This window comes from Scyliorhinus torazame, chromosome 2, assembly GCF_047496885.1.
Source record: "Scyliorhinus torazame isolate Kashiwa2021f chromosome 2, sScyTor2.1, whole genome shotgun sequence".
Taxonomy (NCBI): domain Eukaryota; kingdom Metazoa; phylum Chordata; class Chondrichthyes; order Carcharhiniformes; family Scyliorhinidae; genus Scyliorhinus; species Scyliorhinus torazame.
In genome coordinates, this window is record NC_092708.1 from 18484170 (window position 1) to 18504057 (window position 19888).

The 19888-nt window shown below is 52.7% G+C and overlaps 1 protein-coding gene across 7 annotated transcripts in view; it reads right to left on the reverse strand.

The window, feature by feature from the left end:
* Positions 1 to 14431: 14431 nt before the first annotated feature.
* The window catches only part of LOC140386579 (transmembrane protein 198-like), a 325956-nt gene continuing 320499 nt past the window's right edge, over positions 14432 to 19888 (reverse strand). For all 7 annotated transcript variants that reach the window (XM_072469034.1, XM_072469025.1, XM_072469077.1 and 4 more), the window contains one exon: positions 14432 to 14884. In XM_072469034.1, the coding sequence (XP_072325135.1) occupies positions 14753 to 14884 (132 nt within the window). In that variant the 3' untranslated portion in view covers positions 14432 to 14752. The remainder of the gene's footprint in view (positions 14885 to 19888) is intronic.

Sequence of the window (19888 nt, forward strand, 5' to 3'; positions counted from 1 at the left end):
TGTTCCAGTGCCTCCCCGTGTTTATCCCAAAGGCTTTTTTCAGGCGGGTTAACAGGAGTATAATGGGGTTTTGTGTGTGCGCGAGGGACTCCAAGGGTGTTCCTGGAGCGGAGTAGAGATAGGGGGGGGCTGGCGCTGCCCAACCTCTGTGGGTACTACTGGGCCGCCAATGCGACGATGGTGCGCAAGTGGGTGATGGAGGGGGCTGCATGGAAGAGGCTGGAGACGGCGTCCTGTGTGGATATGAATCTGGGGGCGCTGGCAACGGCGCCGCTGCCGCTCCCTCCAAGGAGGTATACCACGAGCCCGGTGGTGGTGGCAGCCCTCAAAATTTGGGGGCAGTGGAGGTGGCACAGTTGGGGCCTTGGCGTGGACCCCATGAAGAACAGGTGGAGGGTTTGCAGAGTGGCACAGGGCAGGGATACGAAAGTTGGGGGACCTGTTTGTGGACGGGAAGTTCGCGAGCTTGGGTGAGCTGGAGGAGAAGTACGGGCTCCCCCCGGGGAACACCTTCAGGTACTTACAGGTAAGGGCGTTTGCCAGATGGCAGGTGGTGGAATTCCCGCGGCTACTGCCACACACAGTACAGGACGGGTGCTCTCAGGGGGGTGGGTGGGAGTGGGGAAGATCTCGGAAACTTACCTGGTGATGCAGGAGGAGGAGGCCTCGGTGGTGGAGTTAAAAGGTAAGTGGGAGGAGGAGTTGGGAGAGGAGATCGAAGAGGGGACGTGGGCAGATGCCCTTGGGAGGGTGAATTCTTCCTCTTCGTGAGCGAGGCTCAGCCTCATACAGTTTAAGGTGCTGCACAGGGCACACATGACCGGGACAAGGATGAGCCGGTTCTTTGGGGGTGAGGACAGGTGTGTTAGGTGCTCAGGGAGCCCAGCAAATCACACCCATATGAAAATCGCTTATTGTCACGAGTAGGCTTCAATGAAGTTACTGTGAAAAGCCCCTAGTCGCCACATTCCGGCGCCTGTTCGGGGAGGCTGGTACGGGAATTGAACCATGCTGCTGGCCTGCCTTGGTCTGCTCAGCGATTTAGCCCGGTGAGCTAAACCAGCCCATATGTTCTGGCATGCCCAGCGCTGGAGGAATTTTGGAAGGGCATAGCGAGGACGGTGTCGAGGGTGGTAGGATCCAGGGTCAAACCGGGCTGGGGGCTCGCAATATTTGGGGTGGCAGAGGAGCCGGGAGTGCAGGAGGCGAAAGAGGCCGGAATTCTGGCCTTTGCGTCCCTGGTAGCCCGGCGAAGGATTCTTCTTCATTGGAAAGATACCAGGCTCCCAAGCGTGGAATCCTGGATCAGTGATATGGCAGGGTTCATTAAATTGGAGAGGGTGAAATTCGCCTTGAGAGGGTCGGTACAAGGCGGTGGCAACCGTTCTTAGACTTTCTGGCAGAACGCTAGACATTGGTCAATGGCAGCAGCAGCTCGGGGGGGTGGGGGGGTTACTTTATTTTTGTTTATGTTATTTACACTGGAGGGTCTGAGGGGGTGTATACACCTGTTGTCTTAAGTCGGGGTGTTAATGTTAATTTATTATTTATGTACAGGGGGGGAGGGGTTTGGGGGGTTGCTTTTTTAGATTGTGTTTTGTACTTAACCCTGTTGGGTTCTTTTTTCTTTCTCATTTTGTTATTGATATTTTATGAAAACCTTGAATAAAAATTATTTAAAAAAAAAAAAGGAATTCCCTGCCCAGTGAAGCATTCATTAAATGTTTTTAAGATAAAGATAGATAGTGTTTTGCAGAATAAATGAATAAAGGGTTGTGGTGTTCGGGCGGGAAAGTGGAGCTGAGTCCACAAAAGATCAGCCATGATCTCATTGAATGGCGGAGCAGGCTCGAGGGTCCAGATGGCCGACTCCTGTTTCTTATGTTCAGAGAAAGTTTCACCCAGGCGGGTTAGTGAAAGTGAGGGACATGACAGAGGCAGCTGATTGGAGAGTGTGAATTTTCATGCCAAAGTGACTTCGGACTATTTGAAATGAAAAACACTCAGTCTCAAGTAGGCTCCAAATGAAGTTACTGTGAAAAGCCCCTAGTCGCCACATTCCGGTGCCTGTTCGGGGAGGCTGATACGGAATTGAACCGTGCTGCTGGCCTGCCTTGGTCTGCTTTCAAAGCCAGTGATTTAGCCCTGTGCTAAACAGCCCCTGACTGCATTCAGAATGGACCGGGGACTTCGGACTATTTCAGACTGCACCGGGGGACGAGACAGGGATGCCCCCTCTCCACACTGCTGTTTGCGCTGGCGATAGAGTCGCTGGCAATTGCTCTGAGGGCCTCAAGGAGCTGGAAGGGTCTGGTCCGGGGTGGGGTGGGGGGGGGGGGGGGGGGGGGTGGAGCACAGAGTCTCGTTGTATGCGGACGATCTACTGCTGTATGTCCCAGACCCAATGGAGGGAATGGAAGAAATTATGGGAATTTTAGGAGAATTCGGCCGCTTTTCGAGGTATAAGCTCAATATGGGGAAGAGCGGGATGTTTGTGGTCCAGGCGACAGGTCAGGAGAGGCGAATGGGGGAACTGCCGTTCGGAATGGTAGGGGACAGTTTCAGGTACCTGGGTATCCAAGTGGCGAGGGATTGGGATCGGCTACATAAATTGAACTTGGCCTGGCTGCTGGAGCAGATGATGGAGGATTTCCGGAGATGGGACGCGCTCCCAGCCACGTGTACATATCCCCAATTCTTCCCTCCCCTTCCACCTCTGGGAGCAGCAGTCGCTAGCCTTTTCTATATTTACAGACTGCAGCCTGTCTGTGCTCAGGCTTGGCCAAATTTCCCATCAATCTCAGGGGACAGCCATTTTAGATGACCACACCGGTATTAATGACCATCGTGGAGGAGATAGGACATACATACAATTTACAGTGCAGAAGGAGGCCATCCGGGTCATCGAGTCTGCACCGGCCCTTGGAAGCAATTGTGCTAACCACTATGCTACCGTGCCGCCAAATGTTGTTTATAATCCTTACTGATTATGGTGTATGGGTCAGGAAGTTGAGGATCCAGTTGCAGAGGGAGGAGCCAAGTCCTAGGTTTTGGAGTTGGCTGGGATTATGGTGTTGAAAGTGGCCTGTAGTGAAGGAATAGGAGTCTGACGTAGGAGTCCTTGTTGTTGAGATGCTCTAGGGATGAGTGTAGGGCCAGGGAGATGGCGTCTGCTGTGGATCGATTGTGGCGGTATGCAAACTGCTGTGGATCAAGGCATTCTGGGAGTATGGAGTTGATGGGCGCGATTTTCTGCTCCCGCGCCGGTTGGGAGAATCGCCAAATTTTCCCGCGACGCCGGTCCGACGCCCTCCCGCGATTCACCCAAGCGGCGAGAACGGCCCCGTCGAGTTCCGCACAGCGCAGGCCGGAGAATCGCCCGAGACACCCAAAATGGCGATTCTCCGGCATCCCTGCTATTCTCAGGCCCGGATGGGCCGAGCGGCCTGCCCAAAACGCCGGGTTCCCCCCGGCGCCGTCCACACCTGGTCGCTGCCGGCAGGAACAGCGCGGGAACGCTGGGGGTGGCGGCCTGCGGGGGGGCGAGGGGGGGTGCTGGCTAGCTGAAAGAAGACAGAGGGTGGTGGTTGATGGGAAATGTTCAGAATGGAGTTCTGTCACAAGTGGAGTACCACAAGGATCTGTTCTGGGGCCGTTGCTGTTTGTCATTTTTATCAATGACCTAGAGGAAGGCGCAGAAGGGTGGGTGAGTAAATTTGCAGACGATACTAAAGTCGGTGGTGTTGTCGATAGTGAGGAAGGAAGTAGCAGGTTACAGAGGGATATAGATAAGCTGCAGTGCTGGGCTGAGAGGTGGCAAATGGAGTTTAATGTAGAGAAGTGTGAGGTGATTCACTTTGGAAGGAAAAACAGGAATGTGGAATATGTGGCTAATGGAAAAGTTCTTGAAAGTGTGGATGAGCAGAGGGATCTAGGTGTCCATGTACATAGATCCCTGAAAGTTGCCACCCAGGTTGATAGGGTGGTGAAGAAGGCCTATGGAGTGTTGGCCTTTATTGGTAGAGGGATTGAGTTCCGGAGTCAGGAGGTCATGTTGCAGCTGTACAGAACTCTGGTACGGCCGCATTTGGAGTATTGCGTACAGTTCTGGTCACCGCATTATAGGAAGGACGTGGAGGCTTTGGAACGGGTGCAGAGGAGATTTACCAGGATGTTGCCTGGAATGGAGGGAAAATCTTATGAGGAAAGGCTGATGGACTTGAGGTTGTTTTCGTTAGAGAGAAGAAGGTTAAGAGGAGACTTGATAGAGGCATACAAAATGATCAGAGGGTTAGATAGGGTGGACAGTGAGAGCCTTCTCCCGCGGATGGAAATGGCTAGCACGAGGGGACATAGCCTTAAACTGAGGGGTAATAGATATAGGACAGAGGTCAGGGGTAGGTTCTTTACGCAAAGAGTAGTGAGGCCGTGGAATGCCCTACCTGCTACAGTAGTGAACTCGCCAACATTAAGGGCATTTAAAAGTTTATTGGATAAACATATGGATGATAATGGTATAGTGTAGGTTAGATGGCTTTTGTTTCGGTGCAACATCGTGGGCCGAAGGGCCTGTACTGCGCTGTATTGTTCTATGTTCTATGTTCTATGGGGAATCCTGCACCGGGGGGGGGGGGGGCTCAAATGGGGTGTGGCCCGCGATCGGTGCCCACCGATCGTCGGGCCGTCCTCTCTGAAGGAGGACCTCCTTTCTTCCGCAGCCCCGCAAGATCCGTCAGACATCTTCTTGCGGGGCGGACTCGGATGTGGACGGCAACAATGCATGCGCGGATTGGCGCCGGCCAACCCGCGCATGCGTGGGTGACGCCAGTTATGCGGCGCCAGCCGCGTTATGTATGTGGTGCCGCCTTTACGCGGCACCAAGGCCCATTACCTAGCCCATTATCAGGCCCTGAATCGGTCGGGATAGGGGCCGTTTCGCGCCGTCGTGAACCTCGACGGCGTTCACAACGGCGCGAACACTCTGCCTCCATTTCGGAGAATCCCGCCTGATGTGTCTCATGACCAACCTCTTGAAGCACTTCATAATGATCAATGTCAAGGCCACCGGATGGTAGTCATTGGGGTAGGTTACCTGGTTCTTCTTTGGCACGGGTGTGATGGTGGTCTTCCTGAAGCATAGAATCATAGAATTTACAGTGCAGAAGGAGGCCATTCGGCCCATCGAGTCTGCACCGGCCCTTACAAAGAGCGACCCTACTGAAGCCCACGTATCTACCCTATCCACGTAACCCGTAACCCAGTAACCCCCACTTAACATTTTTTGGACACTAAGGGCAATTTATCACGGCCAATCCACCTAACCAGCACATCTTTGGACTGTGTGAGGAAACCGGAGCACCCGGAGGAAAACCCACGCAGTCACGGGGAGAACGTGCAGACTCCGCACAGTGACCCAAGCCGGGAATCGAACCTCGGACCCCGGAGCTGTGAAACAACTGTGCTAACCACTATGCTACCGTGCTGCCCACGGCAGGTGGGAAGTTCGGAACGGAGTGGGGAGAGGTTGAAGGTGACCGCAAGCACACCACGCCAGTTGGTTCACACAGGATCTGAGTGCACGACCAGGGACCCCGTCAGGACCCGTTGCTTTCTGAGGGATCACTTTCAGGAAGGCCGATCTGACTTTGGGAGCTGTGATGGTGGGTATGGGTGTGTCCGTGGCTGGTGAGGCAGTTGCCAACGGTTTGTTGGTTTCCTGCTCGAACCGAGCATAGAATGCATTGAGTTCATCGGGGAGGGGTGCGCTGCTGCAGAGACTGCGCGGCTTCACTTTGTAGCCCGTTCTGTTGTTTAAGCCTTGCACAACCACCAAGAGTCCGTGCCGTTCGTCTGTGACTCTAGCTTAGTCTGGTAATTGTCAGTAGGGAGTGAATCTCCCCGATTAAACCCCGGTTTCCGGTTGGGGAACGTACGTACTACCTAGGCGCACAATCGTCTACACACTTGTTGATGAAGTCTGTGACTGTGATGGCATACGCATTTTAGGTTGGCCGCTGAGTTCTTGAATATGGACCAGTCCACTGACTCCAAGCAGTCACTAGGAGCTCTTCTATTTCCTGGACCAGCACTGCAAGACCTTCTTAGCTGGATTCTCCCGCTTGAGTTTCTGCTTGTATGCTGGGAGAAGGAGCACGTCTTATGGTCGGGGAATGGATCAGTAGGTGCTCTTGATGGTTGTGTAGCAGTGGACGAGAATGTTGGCGCCCCTGATGTGTTGGTGGAATTTTGGCAGTACACTCTTGAGGTTGGCCAGGTGAAGTCCCCGGCACGATGAACAAGACCTCTGGGTATTCTGTTTGTTATTTATAGCGCTGTACAATTCATCAAGCGCCTTCTTCACGTCCGCCTGGGATGGGATGTAGACCGCCGTGATGATCGCAGAAGATCACAATAAGGGAAGGTGGTGGCGTAGTGATCTTGTGACTGGACTAGTAACCCAGAGACTCAGAGTAATGATGTGGAGACCAAGGTTCAAATCCCACCACAGCAGATAGTGATATTTAAATTCAACTACTAGTGACTGTTTGTTATTCTCTTGTCGTAGCATAAGCTGCTTCCCTTGATGTGCACTCTGACAAAGAAGGTTCAGACTTGGAGATAGATTTAACACGTTTATTAAACTATTAACAATTCTCCTACTTGGATTTGACGCTACTGTTAATCCTGCTATAGCTACCCAGACTGACTAACCAGTCTGCTACAATCCATGTGGTGGGAGTGAATGTTCAATCAACCCTGTGCCTGTGCTCACTGAGAGTCTCCACTGGAAAGAGACTGAGCATGTGTGCTGTGTCCTTTTATATGGGTTGGTGTAATGCCCTCCTGTGGTAGTGTCACCTCTGTGTGTATCGTGACTGCCCATTGGTCGTGTCCTATCTCACTGACCTATTGGTTGACTGCCTGTGTGTCATGTCTCTGGTGTTCCCTCTAGTGCCTAGCTAGGTGTAGTGTATGTACATTAACCCTTTGTGTACTTACAGTGATGTATATCACCACAGTGACGACAAAACCATTGTTGGAAGAACCCAACTGAAAGCCCCTTTAGGGAAATAAATCTGCCGTCCATTACCTGATCCGGCCTATAGTGACTCCAGATCCACACCAATGTCCTGTGATGGCTAGAACTATTCAGTTTAAGGGGCAATTAGGGATAGGCAACAAATGCTGGTGTCAATTGAATCATCTTGGGGGGGGGGCAGTACAGATCAACCATATGTAGACCAGACCAGGTAAGGACGGCAGATTTCCTTCTCGAAAGGAATAGTGAACCAGATGGTTTTTACAACAACCTTGTTCACCATCACTGACTAACTTCAGTTAGTTTTAAAAAAACTTTATGTTGCAGATTTATTAGTTAAACCGGAACCAGGATTCAATCAGGAGATGCACTCCCGGCTGAATGCCGGGTCTGAGGCATTCAAGACAGGCGCCCATGAGCTATACAAGAAATTCCACCACTTGCTCCGGTGAGATTTGAACACGACCCGTGATATTAACACAACCACCCTCCCCAATTCAATTGGCGCATCTTTATTTCCCTTTTGTTATTGGACGGTTTCTTGTGACTGGCAGTTCAGGATTGGCTGTTTTTCCTAAGCAATTTAGTAGATTCTCATTGGTTATTTTCCAGCTACTAACTTGCTTTTGATTTACCCATTGGGCTTCATAGGTCAGCGAGCAATGCACTTAATTTTATATCTGACAAAGAAATGAACGGGTTATAATGTTGAACAGATGGGCAGGTGGGGAGTGTACTGCTGAGGGCTTCTTCAAATTATCTTCCCTTTATCATAGATTATCATAGAATTTACAGTGCAGAAGGAGGCCATTCGGCCCATCGAGTCTGCACCGGCTCTTGGAAAGAGCACCCTACCCAAGGTCAACACCTCCATCCTATCCCCATAACCCAGTAACCCCACCCAACACTAAGGGCAATTTTGGACGCTAAGGGCAATTTATCACGGCCAATCCACCTAACCTGCACGTCTTTGGACTGTGGGAGGAAATCGGAGCACCCGGAGGAAACCCACGCACACACGGGAGACTCCGCACAGACAGTGACCCAGCCAGAATCGAACCTGGGACCCTGGAGCTGTGAAGCAATTGTGCTATCCACACTGCTACCGTGCTGCCCTTTAAGTTTGCTAAGGTGATGTATTTTGGGACGACTAACAAGGAAAGGGAATGCACAATGAAAGGTAGGACACCAGGAAGTACAGACATCCAGCGGGACATTGGAGTCATGTCCAAAGATCCATGAAGGCAGCAAGACAGGCAGATAAGGTGGGGGAGAAAGCCTGGAGGAGTAGCGCCGGGGGGGGCTGATCCAGAGGAGTTGGCTGTGGGAGCAAGCCTGGGGGAGGAAAGCGTGGAGGAGTAGGGCTGGGGAGTTGGGTCATGGTGTACTAACCAGTTTGAGGAATGTAGCAATTGTTTTACCTCTGTTGAAAGCTTTCTCCTTAGAAGCCTTCCAAGATCAATGATGGTGTTTCCTTAGGCAGAATACGCAAGGGGACCAATACCGGTGATATATTTGGTAAAAAAAACCATCAATATTAGTTTACCATCCCCAATTTAGGAGCTTAGGAGCCTTTCTTTTCAAAAAAAATCTTTTTATTCTCCTCCTTTTTCACATTTTCTCCCATATTTACACCCACCAACAATAAACTATAATCAGTAACAAATATGTCAATCCCCATATCAATAACAACGATCCCATCCTCCCACCAAACCCCAAACATCAGCCCGCATCTTCACATAAACAAATGACAAAAAGGAATTAGGGATCCACCCATAGTCGCCATTAACACACACACAGTCCCCCCTCCCCTCCCCTACCCCCCCCCCAAACTAATGTTCGATGTTATCCAGTTCTTGAAAGTGCATAATGAATAATGCCCATGAATTGTAGAACCCCCCCATCCTTCCCCTCAGTTCAAACTTAACCTTCTCAAGAGTCAAGAATTCCAACAGGTCCCCCCGCCACGCCAGGGCACAGGGTGGAGAGGCTGCTTCTCCATCCCATCAGGATCCGCCTTTGGGCGATCGAGGCGAAAGGCTACAACATCTGCCTCTGCACCCATTTCCAACCCCGGCTGGTCCGACACCCCGAATATGGCCTCCCGAGGGCCCGGGTCCAGTTTCACGTGCACCACTTTAGATATTACCCGAAAAACCTCCTTCCAGTAATCCTCCAGCTTTGGACAGGACCAAAACATATGAACGTGATTAGCGTGGCCCCCCCGGCAACGTTCACACACATCCACTCCTTCAAAGAATCGGCTCATTCTCGCCCTCGTGAGGTGTGCTCTGTATACCACCTTCAGCTGTATCAGCCCCACCCTCGCGCACGAGGTGGAGGCATTCACTCTCCGGAGCACCTCACACCAGAACCCCTCTTCCATATCCTCTCCCAACTCTTCCTCCCACTTTGCTTTGATCCCTTCCAGTGATGCCTTCTCTTCCAAAATAGCTCCGTAAACCGCTGACACTACCCCCTTCTCCAGTCACCCTGTCGTCAGCACCTCCTCCAGCAATGTGGAGGCCGGCTCCTCCGGGAAGCTCTGTATCTCCTTCCTCGCAAAATCCCGAACCTGCATGGATCTAAACATTTCCCCCGGTACAGCCCATACTTCGCTTCCAGTTCCTTCAATCCTGCAAACTAAGAAACAAATCTTTTAGTGTCTTAATCACCTTCTCCTCCCATATCCGAAAATTTCCATCCCACCTCCCTGGCTCAAATCTGTAGTTCCCCCGAATCGGCATTTCCCTTGACCCCGCCCCCAACCCGAAGTGTTGGCGAAACTGCCTCCAAATTCTCAATGAAGCCATTATTACCGGACTTCCTGAGTATTTCCCCGGGGCTATCGGGAGCGGCGCTGTTGCTCGTGCTTTCAGTCCCGACCCCCTACACGAACTCTCTTCCATTCTGACCCACTGGGAAGCAACCCCTCTGACCCAGCTCCGCACCTTCTCGTTTTGGGCGCCAGTCGGCGGACATCGCGCCGTTTCCGGAGAATTTCGCCCCTGGTTTGGAAGACCCAAACCCCCTGCCTGCCTTCCACTCTGTAGCAGCACCTTTCTCACTCTGGCCACCTTCCCTCCTCATATGAACGACGTAATCTTTCCCTCAATCTCTCTGAAAAAAGCCTTTGGCAGGAAACTCGGCAGGCATTGAAAAATAAATAGAAATCACGGCAACATGTTCATTTTAAACGCCTGTACCCGACCCGTCAGTGACAGAGGGAGAGGAGCCTTTCTTGGGGTGATTCCACACTCTGAGTCCCGATTGGTCGTCAAGGTCATGTGACGTTTACTCTGCTGTGTTGCCCTCAAAGAGACAATCAGCACAGTGGGTGAGTGCCGTGTCAATGCGCCAGGGGAGGGAGATTGGACAGCAGCAAGGGAATAAGATCTGCCCCCCTTTCCTCCTACTCCCCTTCCTCCTTCCCTCTTTTCCTTCTGCAGCTCTCCTACAATGAAACAATGAGAGCGGCAGCCAGGCGACGGCCTTTCTTGGCTGTACGGAACAGGTAGTCAAAATATATAAAACTAAACCTAAAAGGTCTTCTTGCGATCTGAGCTGTAAGTATTGACTATTTACCCCAAATATGAATTTGCTGTCACTGTGTTGAGAAAGGTGCAATGTGGAGAACATGTTAATGAGGGCTGAGGCAATCACTAAATTCAGCGTTGTTATCGTATGCACAGTGTTATAAATAACTAATGTGATATTTTCCTGTCAAAGTTAAAATTTGTACACTCTGGTTTGTTTAGTAGTCACGGGGGGATCACCTACAGGGCAGACACAAACTAACACAGTGTCATAAAGTTGCCGCTGTTAATATTAAGGACCCGTGACTGTACGACAGCACACTGCAGTCTCTCTCAATTTAAACATTCTGCTTTTCTATTTTCCCTGCCTGTCTGGGCAGCCAGAGAACACTTTTCACTCTACCTCGGTACACGTGACAATAAATCAAATTCAAATCAAAGCAATTGGGACACACAAGAGCACAGCAGAGTTCAAATAAATATTTTTTTTAATGAACATTTAGCTAACATTTTCTCACTAATTCCAATCGTTTGGCACGTCTGAAAGAAAATTAAACTCGCAAACACGTTTTGACGGGAGGGCTGGTCAGTGTGTAAACCCCCCCCCCCCCCCCCCCCCCCCAGAACAACACGCCTTTAACATGGAACATACAATCATGGAGAGATGGTGACAGGGCCCAAACTCTCTCTACAAAGGAAGTTAAAAACATGAGGTGCCAGCGACCTGCACCCCCACACACCCAGGAGTGAGCCTTCTGAGTGTTACACATCGACACGTGGGCACTCACTGTGCCCCCCATGTGCACGGTGCACTATTCAGTTTGTAAATCGGTTCTCAGGAAACTCCTGCTCCCACCTCCCTTAATTTCAATTCCCCAATGACCACCCCCATTCCCAACCCTTCACACACCACACACTTCAAGATAAAATGTTTATCTTAAAAAGGTAATCGAGCAAAGGGGCTGCGAGCAAGTCCTCGCACAAATCCCCGTACATCGCCACGGTGATATGCACGACGATACACTCCAACACAGCCAGCCAATGGACGCTGAGCGATGCAAAACCCACCGCTCCCCAACCTCAGTGAGGCACCACCGGTTAATCTGATGCCAGTCTCGTGACCTCCCCTTTCGCCCCCCCTTCCCCTCCGCAAGGGACCTGCATTTATATAGCGCCTCTCACCACCGCAGGTTGTCCCAAAGTGCTTTACAGCCAATGAAGCACTTTTTAAAAGTGGAGTCGCTGTTGCAGCCCAGGAAGTGCGGGGAGGACCTTCCCTGCCCTTAGAATCCAAAGATGTGCAGGTTAGGTGGATTGGCCATGGTAAATTGCCCTTAGTGTTCAAAATTGCCCCTAGTGTTGGGGGGGGGTTATTGGGATAGGGTGGAGATGTTGACCTTGGGTAGGGTGCTCTTTCCAAGAGCCGGTGCAGACTTGATGGGCCGAATGGCCTCCTTCTGCACGGTAAATTCTGTGATCTATGAATCATAGAATTTACAATGCGGAATAATGCGATGGAATCTTTAATGCCCACTTGGATAGGGCAGAGGGGACTGCGGGTGAGTGTCCCCCCCAAAAGACGGCACCTCTGACACCTGCCTCGGTCCCACACAGAGAGTGTCGGCTTGGAGAATATGCTCAACTCCCTGTTTGGGGAGACTTGCATCCGTGACCTTCTGATTCAGAGGCCGATGTGCGGGGAGGGAGTGTGGGCGGCAGGTGATGCTGGCGCTAAGGTTAGCGGGCCCGTGTCAAACATCACACCGTATTCCAAGGGTTTAAATCTCGCTGCCTGGAAAAGAATCACATCGACGTTACAGCACAGAAACAGGCCATTCGCCCAACTGGTTTATGCTGGTGGTTATGCTCCACCTCCTCTCATCTCACCCCGTCAACACGTCCTTTCTCCGTCGTGCATTTATCCAGTTTCCCCTTAAATGCACCTCTGCCATTGGCCAGCTCCATCACTCTCTGGGTGGAGATGTTTCTTCTGAATTCCCTAGTGGGTGTATGATCTTACATCACTGGGCCCTGTATAGCCTTACTCGCAATTGGAAACATCTTCTCACCATCCATCCTAACATATTCTTCGTAATATTAAAGATCTCCTACAAGTCACCCCCCCCCCCCCCGCCCTCCCCCCCCCCCCCCCCCGCCCCCAGTCTTCTCTCTTCTCGAGAAAAGGGCCCCAGTCTGCTCGAGCTTTTCTGATGGTGCCCTCGTGGGATATCCGAGTATATTCTTACCTTGGCGGAGAGTGAAAGCCCGCACTCACCTTAGGGCAATTCAGCATTTGCATTTTCTCCAAACATTTCCCAAGCTGGGGGTGAAAGTTTTTTTTAAAAAAATGATTTTGTCGGACATGGGCATGGCCAGCGTCTGTCACCCATCCCTAATTTCCCCAGAGAAGTGAGCGCGCTTCCTTCTTGATCGGCTGCAGTCCCTGAGGTGTAGGTACACCCACAGTGCTGTTAGGGAGGGTGTTACCGGATTTTGACCCAGCGACAGTGAAGGGACGGCCGATGTATTTCCAAGTCAGGGTGGTGGGTGATTTGGAAAGGAAATTGCAGGTGGTGGTGTTCCCATTAATCTTCCAGCCTTGCCCTTCTAGCTGGTAGAGGTTGTGGGTTTGGAAGGTGCTGGCGGAGGGACTTCGCTGAGTTGCTGCAGTGCATCTTGTGGATGGTACACGCGGCTGCCACTGTGTGTCGGTGGCGGAGGGAGTGAATGTTGAAGGTGGTGAATTGGGTGCCAATCAAGCGGGGCTGTTTCATCCCGGATGGCGTTAGGTGGGAGCGGGGGCAGGCGTTGCCAACCCTGGATGGATGCTCTGGAGGCGGAGCCATCACACGACCGTTCAAATCTGACCCCCCTCCTTGCTCCCCACCATTGGTCAATCCTCACAACCAATTGGAAACCAAATAGACTTTTTACAGCCAATCAGACAATTCTGCACCGTTCTCATAGGCAGAATCCAAACAAAAAGAGAAAAACATCCAATATTTTGAGAAAAGGCTCCCGAATGATATTTTTTCCCTCGCCTGTGTTTTGTTTTGTAAACCAGCTGCCCTGGAAATTAATCTTTAATTGCTGGCGACTCCAGGGTAATCCTGGACTATTTGCGACTCTGATCCTAGTTGGAGGCAGTAACAGGAGAAGTGCACATGCTGACTTCAGGTGGTAACAGAAACACAAAATCAGTATTTCCACAGAAGGGTTTAACACAACAGCAAAAGAACCGCCTTCTCCGCGAATGTCAGACCAGTAACATTTCTCCTTGAATATTTACACGAAAATTCCCCGTTCATTAGGTTATATGTACAGGTATGTTTTTCCCCACCCACACACACACACACACACACACACACACACACACAGCTTGGTGACATGCAAAAAAGAAACAAGATCTGCCTGGTGACAGTTATTGGGAATTTCCATTAGAAGTCCATCATTCCCTTTGGGTTAGGCAGGGCGGTGTGGGGTGGATTGCAAGCTGAATTAAGTATCCATTGCCGTGTGAAGCCGTCCACTCCCGCCGTCCGGTTGCCACCTGCCTGTTCAATGTCATTTCCCTTCCAGGGTGCGGAGCGAGGGGACCAGGTTAACACAGGGCGCGGAGGACAAAAAAAGCCTGTAGCACCCACACCCACTCTCCCCTTCGCTTCCTCTCTCCGTGGGTGCGTTACGCTCGACATTGTTCGATTTCTTGCCTTGTCCTGCAACACATTCCCTGTGCACTCCGGCCTTGTGAAGCAAGAAGGATCTATTCAGCTATGGGGTGCATCGTCAGTATTCTCAGCTCAGGATGTCCCCCCCACCGCCCACCCCCCCGCCCCCCCACCCCAACTTACCACCCCCCCCTCCCCCAGGAATTTGAACGGGAGAGGTAAGCCTCAAAAAGCCTGCCGAAATTTGTGTCCCCTTTTCAGAAAATCCACAGAGGGAGTGTCAACAACAGGGGAAGAGGCAAAATCTCAATCCTCTTTCAGTCGTCAGAGACACATATATATATATATATGTATGTATATATTACTTTCTGTTAATAAATGGTCCACATCAATTGCGTTTTCACGACATGAGCGATGCTTTTTTCTCCTCCCCCCGCTGCACTCTCCTTTCATCCAGGACCAACAGCGAGAATCCTCTTTAATTTTGCCTTCTTCTCTTCCGTGTCGTCTCACACGCGGACAGCAGGGGCGGAAGCCGTGAGGGGCACCGTGGAACCGCATTCGTAGTCCACATCGATCATGGCGTGTGTGCTTGTGGATCCCCCCACTGTCTGACGCTCCCGAAAGTTCTGAATGTAGCTCTGAGGGAAAATAAACAAGAGAAGTGACAAGTGAAACCCCGCAAGTTCGGAGGCCACTGGGCCGGCTCCATCATTCAACACCCCCCACTGGCTGATGTCGGGTTTCAACTTCATTTTCCCAACCCGCCCACCCCCATATCCCTTGATTCTCCGAGAGGCCAAAAATCAGGGCCGGGATTCTCCCCTGCCCGGCGGGGCGGGGGGGTCCCGGCGGGATGGAGTGGCGGGAACCACTCCGGCGTCGGGCTACCCCAAAGGTGCGGATTTCTCCGCACCTTTAGAGGCCAAGCCCTCACCCATCGCGGGCCGGAGAATTGCCGGGGGGGGGTGGGGGCGCCGACCGGCGCGATTCCCGCCAAATTTTCGCTGCCAGAGAATTTGGTGGCCGGTGGGGGCGGGATTCACGCCGCCCCCCCCGGCGATTCTCCAACCCAGCGGGGGGTCGGAGAATCCCGCCCCTGACTATCCCCAGCCTTGAATATATTCGAGGATGGAACATCCGCAGCCCTCGATGGTGGAGAATTCCAAAGATTCACCACACTTTGAGTGAAGACATTTCTCCGCATCTCAGTCCTCAATGACCGGCCCCTCATCCTGACACTGTGCCGCCATCTTCTCGATTTCCCGACCAGCGGAATCAACCTCTCACAAAGCGGAGGACCCTGCATTTCGATCGCAACTTTTGTGACCGCAGAATATCACAAGGCTTGACAGTCAACTAAGTACCTTTTGTTTTGAAGAGTAATCACTGGTGTGACAAAGGAAATGCAGCAGACAATTTGCGACAGTCTGCTCCGCCAACAACGGTGTGGGAGATGGTGGGTGCGGTGGCAAGGTCGCGGAGTACGTAATCCAGGGGCCCAGGCTAATGTCGGATGGACATTAGTTGGACTCCCCTGGCTTTATCACAGACTCCCTGTAAATATTGACACTCCCTGGGACCCCCTGTAAATACTGACACCCCCCCCGCGGACCCCTGTAAATACTGACACACACCCCGGGGACCCCCTGTAAATACTGACACACTCCCCGGGGACCCCCTGTAAATACTGACACACTCCCCGGGGACCCCCTGTAAATACTGACACACACCCCGGGGACCCCCTGTAAATACTGACACACTCCCCGGGAACCCCCTGTAAATACTGACACATTCCCCGGGACCCCCTGTAAATACTGACACACTCCCCGGGGACCCCCTGTAAATACTGACACACACCCCGGGACGCCCTGGAATGCAGACACACTCCCCGGGGACCCACTGTAAATACTGACACACTCCCTGGGACCCCCTGTAAATACTGACACACTCCCCGGGGACCCCCTGTAAATACTGACACACACCCCGGGGACCCCCTGTAAATACTGACACACTCCCCGGGGACCCCCTGTAAATACTGACACACACCCCGGGGACCCCCTGTAAATACTGACACATTCCCCGGGACCCCCTGTAAATACTGACACACTCCCCGGGACGCCCTGGAATGCAGACACACTCCCCGGGAACCCCCTGTAAAAACTGACACACTCCCCGGGACCCCCTGTAAATGCTGACACACTCCCTGGGGACCCCCTGTACATGCTGACACACCCCCCGGGAACCCCCTGTAAATACTGACACACTCCCCGGGGACCCCCTGTAAATACTGACACACTCCCCGGGACGCCCTGGAATGCAGACACACTTCCCGGGAACCCCCTGTAAAAACTGACACACTCCCCGGGACCCCCTGTAAATGCTGACACACTCCCTGGGGACCTCCTGTACATGCTGACACACTCCCCGGGAACCCCCTGTAAATGCTGACATACTCCCTGGGGACCCCCTGTAAATACTGACACACTCCCCAGGAACCCCCTGTAAATACTGATACACTCCCCGGGGACACCCTGTATAGACTGTCACACTCCCCGGGAACCCCCTGTAAATACTGACACACTCCCCGGGGACCCCCTGTAAACACTGACACACCCTGGGATCCTCTGTAGATACTGACAAACGCCCTGGGGACCCCCTGTAAATACTGACAGACTCCCGTGGACCTTTTGAAAATACTGACACACTCCCCGGGACCCCCTGGAATGTTGACACACACCCCGGGAACCTCCTGTAAATGCTGACACAGTCCCCAGGAACCCCTGAAAATGCTGATACACTCCCCGGGGACCCCCCTGTAAATACTGACATACTCCCCGGGAACCCCCTGTAAATACTGACACACTCCCCAGGGACACTCTGTAAATAATGACATCTCCCCGGGCAACCCCCTGTAAATACTGACACACTTGCCAGGGACCCCCTGTAAATACTGACACACTCCCCGCGAACCCCTTGTAAATACTGACACACTCCCCGGGGACCCACTGTAAATACTGACACACTCCCCGGTGACCCCCTGTAAATACTGACACACTCCCCGGGGACCCCCTGTAAATACTGACACACTCCCCGGGGACCCCTGTAAATACTGACACACTCCCCGGTGACCCCCTGTAAATACTGACACACCCCGGGAACCCCCTATAAATACTGACACACTCCCCGGGGACCCCCTGTAAATACTGACACACACCCCGGTGACCCCCTATAAATACTGACACACTCCCCGTGGACCCCCGTAAATACTGACACACTCCCCGGGGAGTCCCTGTAAATACTGACACACTCCCCTGGGGACCCCCCTGTAATTAGTGACACACTCCCCGGGGACCCCCTGTAAATACTGACACACTCCCCGGGGACCCCCTGTAAATACAGACACACTCCCCGGGGACCCCCCTGTAATTAGTGACACACTCCCCGGGGACTCCCTGTAAATACTGACAGACTCCGTTGTCCTCCTGTAAATACTGACACACACCCCCGGGGACCCCCTGTAAATACTGACACACTCCCCGGGAACCCCCTGTAAATACTGACACACTCCCCGTGGACCCCCTGCAAATACTGACACACTCCCCGGGGACCCCTGTAAATACTGACACACTCCCCGGGAACCCCCTGTAAATACTGACACACTCCCCGTGGACCCCCTGCAAATACTGACACACTCCCCGGGGACCCCTGTAAATACTGACACACTCCCCGGGGACCCCCTGTAAATACTGACACACTCCCCGGGGACACTCTGTAAATACTGACACACTCTCCAGGGACCCCTTGTAAATACTGACACACTCCCCGGGGACTCTCTGTAAATACTGACACACTCCCCGGGGACCCCCTGTAAATACTGACACACTCCCCGGGGACCCCCTGTAAATACTGACACACTCCCCGGGAACCCCCTGTAAATACTGACACACTCCCCGGGGACCATCTGTAAATACTGACACAGACCCAAGGGACCCCTTGTAAATACTGACACACTCCCCGGGGACCCCGTGTAAATACTGTCACACTCCCCGGGGACCCCGTGTAAATACTGATACACTCCCCGGGGACCCCCTGTAAATACTGACACACTCCCCGGGAACCCCCTGTAAATACTGACACACTCCCTGTGGACCCACTGTAAATACTGACACAGACCCAAGGGACCCCTTGTAAATACTGACACACTCCCCGGGGACCCCGTGTAAATACTGTCACACTCCCCGGGGACCCCCTGTAAATACAGACACACTCCCCGGGGACCCCCCTGTAATTAGTGACACACTCCCCGGGGACCCCCTGTAAATACTGACACACTCCCCGTGGACCCCCTGCAAATACTGACACACTCCCTGGGGACCCCTGTAAATACTGACACACTCCCCGGGAACCCCTTGTAAATACTGACACACTCCCCGGGGACTCTCTGTAAATACTGACACACTCCCCGGGGACCCCCTGTAAATACTGACACACTCCCCGGGGACCACCTGTAAATACTGACGCACTCCCCGGGGACCCCGTGTAAATACTGACACACTCCCCGGGGACCCCCTATAAATACTGACACACTCCCCGGGAACCTCCTGTAAATACTGATATACTCCCCCGGGGACCCCCTGTAAATACTGACACACTCCCCGGGAACCCCCTGTAAATACTGACACACTCCCCGGGGACCCCCTGTAAATACTGACACACTCCCCGGGAACCCCCTGTAAATACTGACACACTCCCCGTGGGCCCCCTGTAAATACTGACACACTCCCCGGGGACCCCATGTAAATACTGACACACTCCCCGGGGACCCCCTGTAAATACTGACACACTCCCCGGGAACCCCCTGTAAATACTGTCACACTCCCCGGGGACCCCTCTGTAATTAGTGACACACTCCCCGGGGACCCCCTGTAAATACTGACACACTCCCCGGGGACCCCATGTAAATACAGACACACTCCCCGGGGACCCCCCTGTAATTAGAGACTCACTCCCCGGGGACTCCCTGTAAATACTGATAGACTCCCGTTGTCCTCCTGTAAATACTGACACACTCTCCGGGGACCCCCTGTAAATACTGACACACTCCCCGGGAACCCCCTGTAAATACTGACACACTCCCCGTGGACCCCCTGCAAATACTGACACACTCCCCGGGGACCCCTGTAAATAGTGATACACTCCCCGGGGACCCCCTGTAAATACTGACACAGTCTCCAGGGACCCCTTGTAAATACTGACACACTCCCCGGGGACTCTCTGTAAATACTGACACACTCTCCTGGGGCCCCTGTAAATACTGACACACTCCCCGGGGACCCACTGTAAATACTGACACACTCCCCGGGGACCACCTGTAAATACTGACACACCACCCGGGGACCACCTGTAAATACTGTCACACTCCCCGGGGTCCTCCTGTAAATACTGATACACTCCCTGGGAACCTCCTGTAAATACTGATATACTCCCCCAGGGACCCCCTGTAAATACTGACACAATCCCCGGGGACCCCCTGTAAATACTGACACACTCCCCGGGGACTCTCTGTAGATACTGACACACTCTTCTGGGGCCCCTGTAAATACTGACACACTCCCCGGGGACCCCCTGTAAATACTGTCACA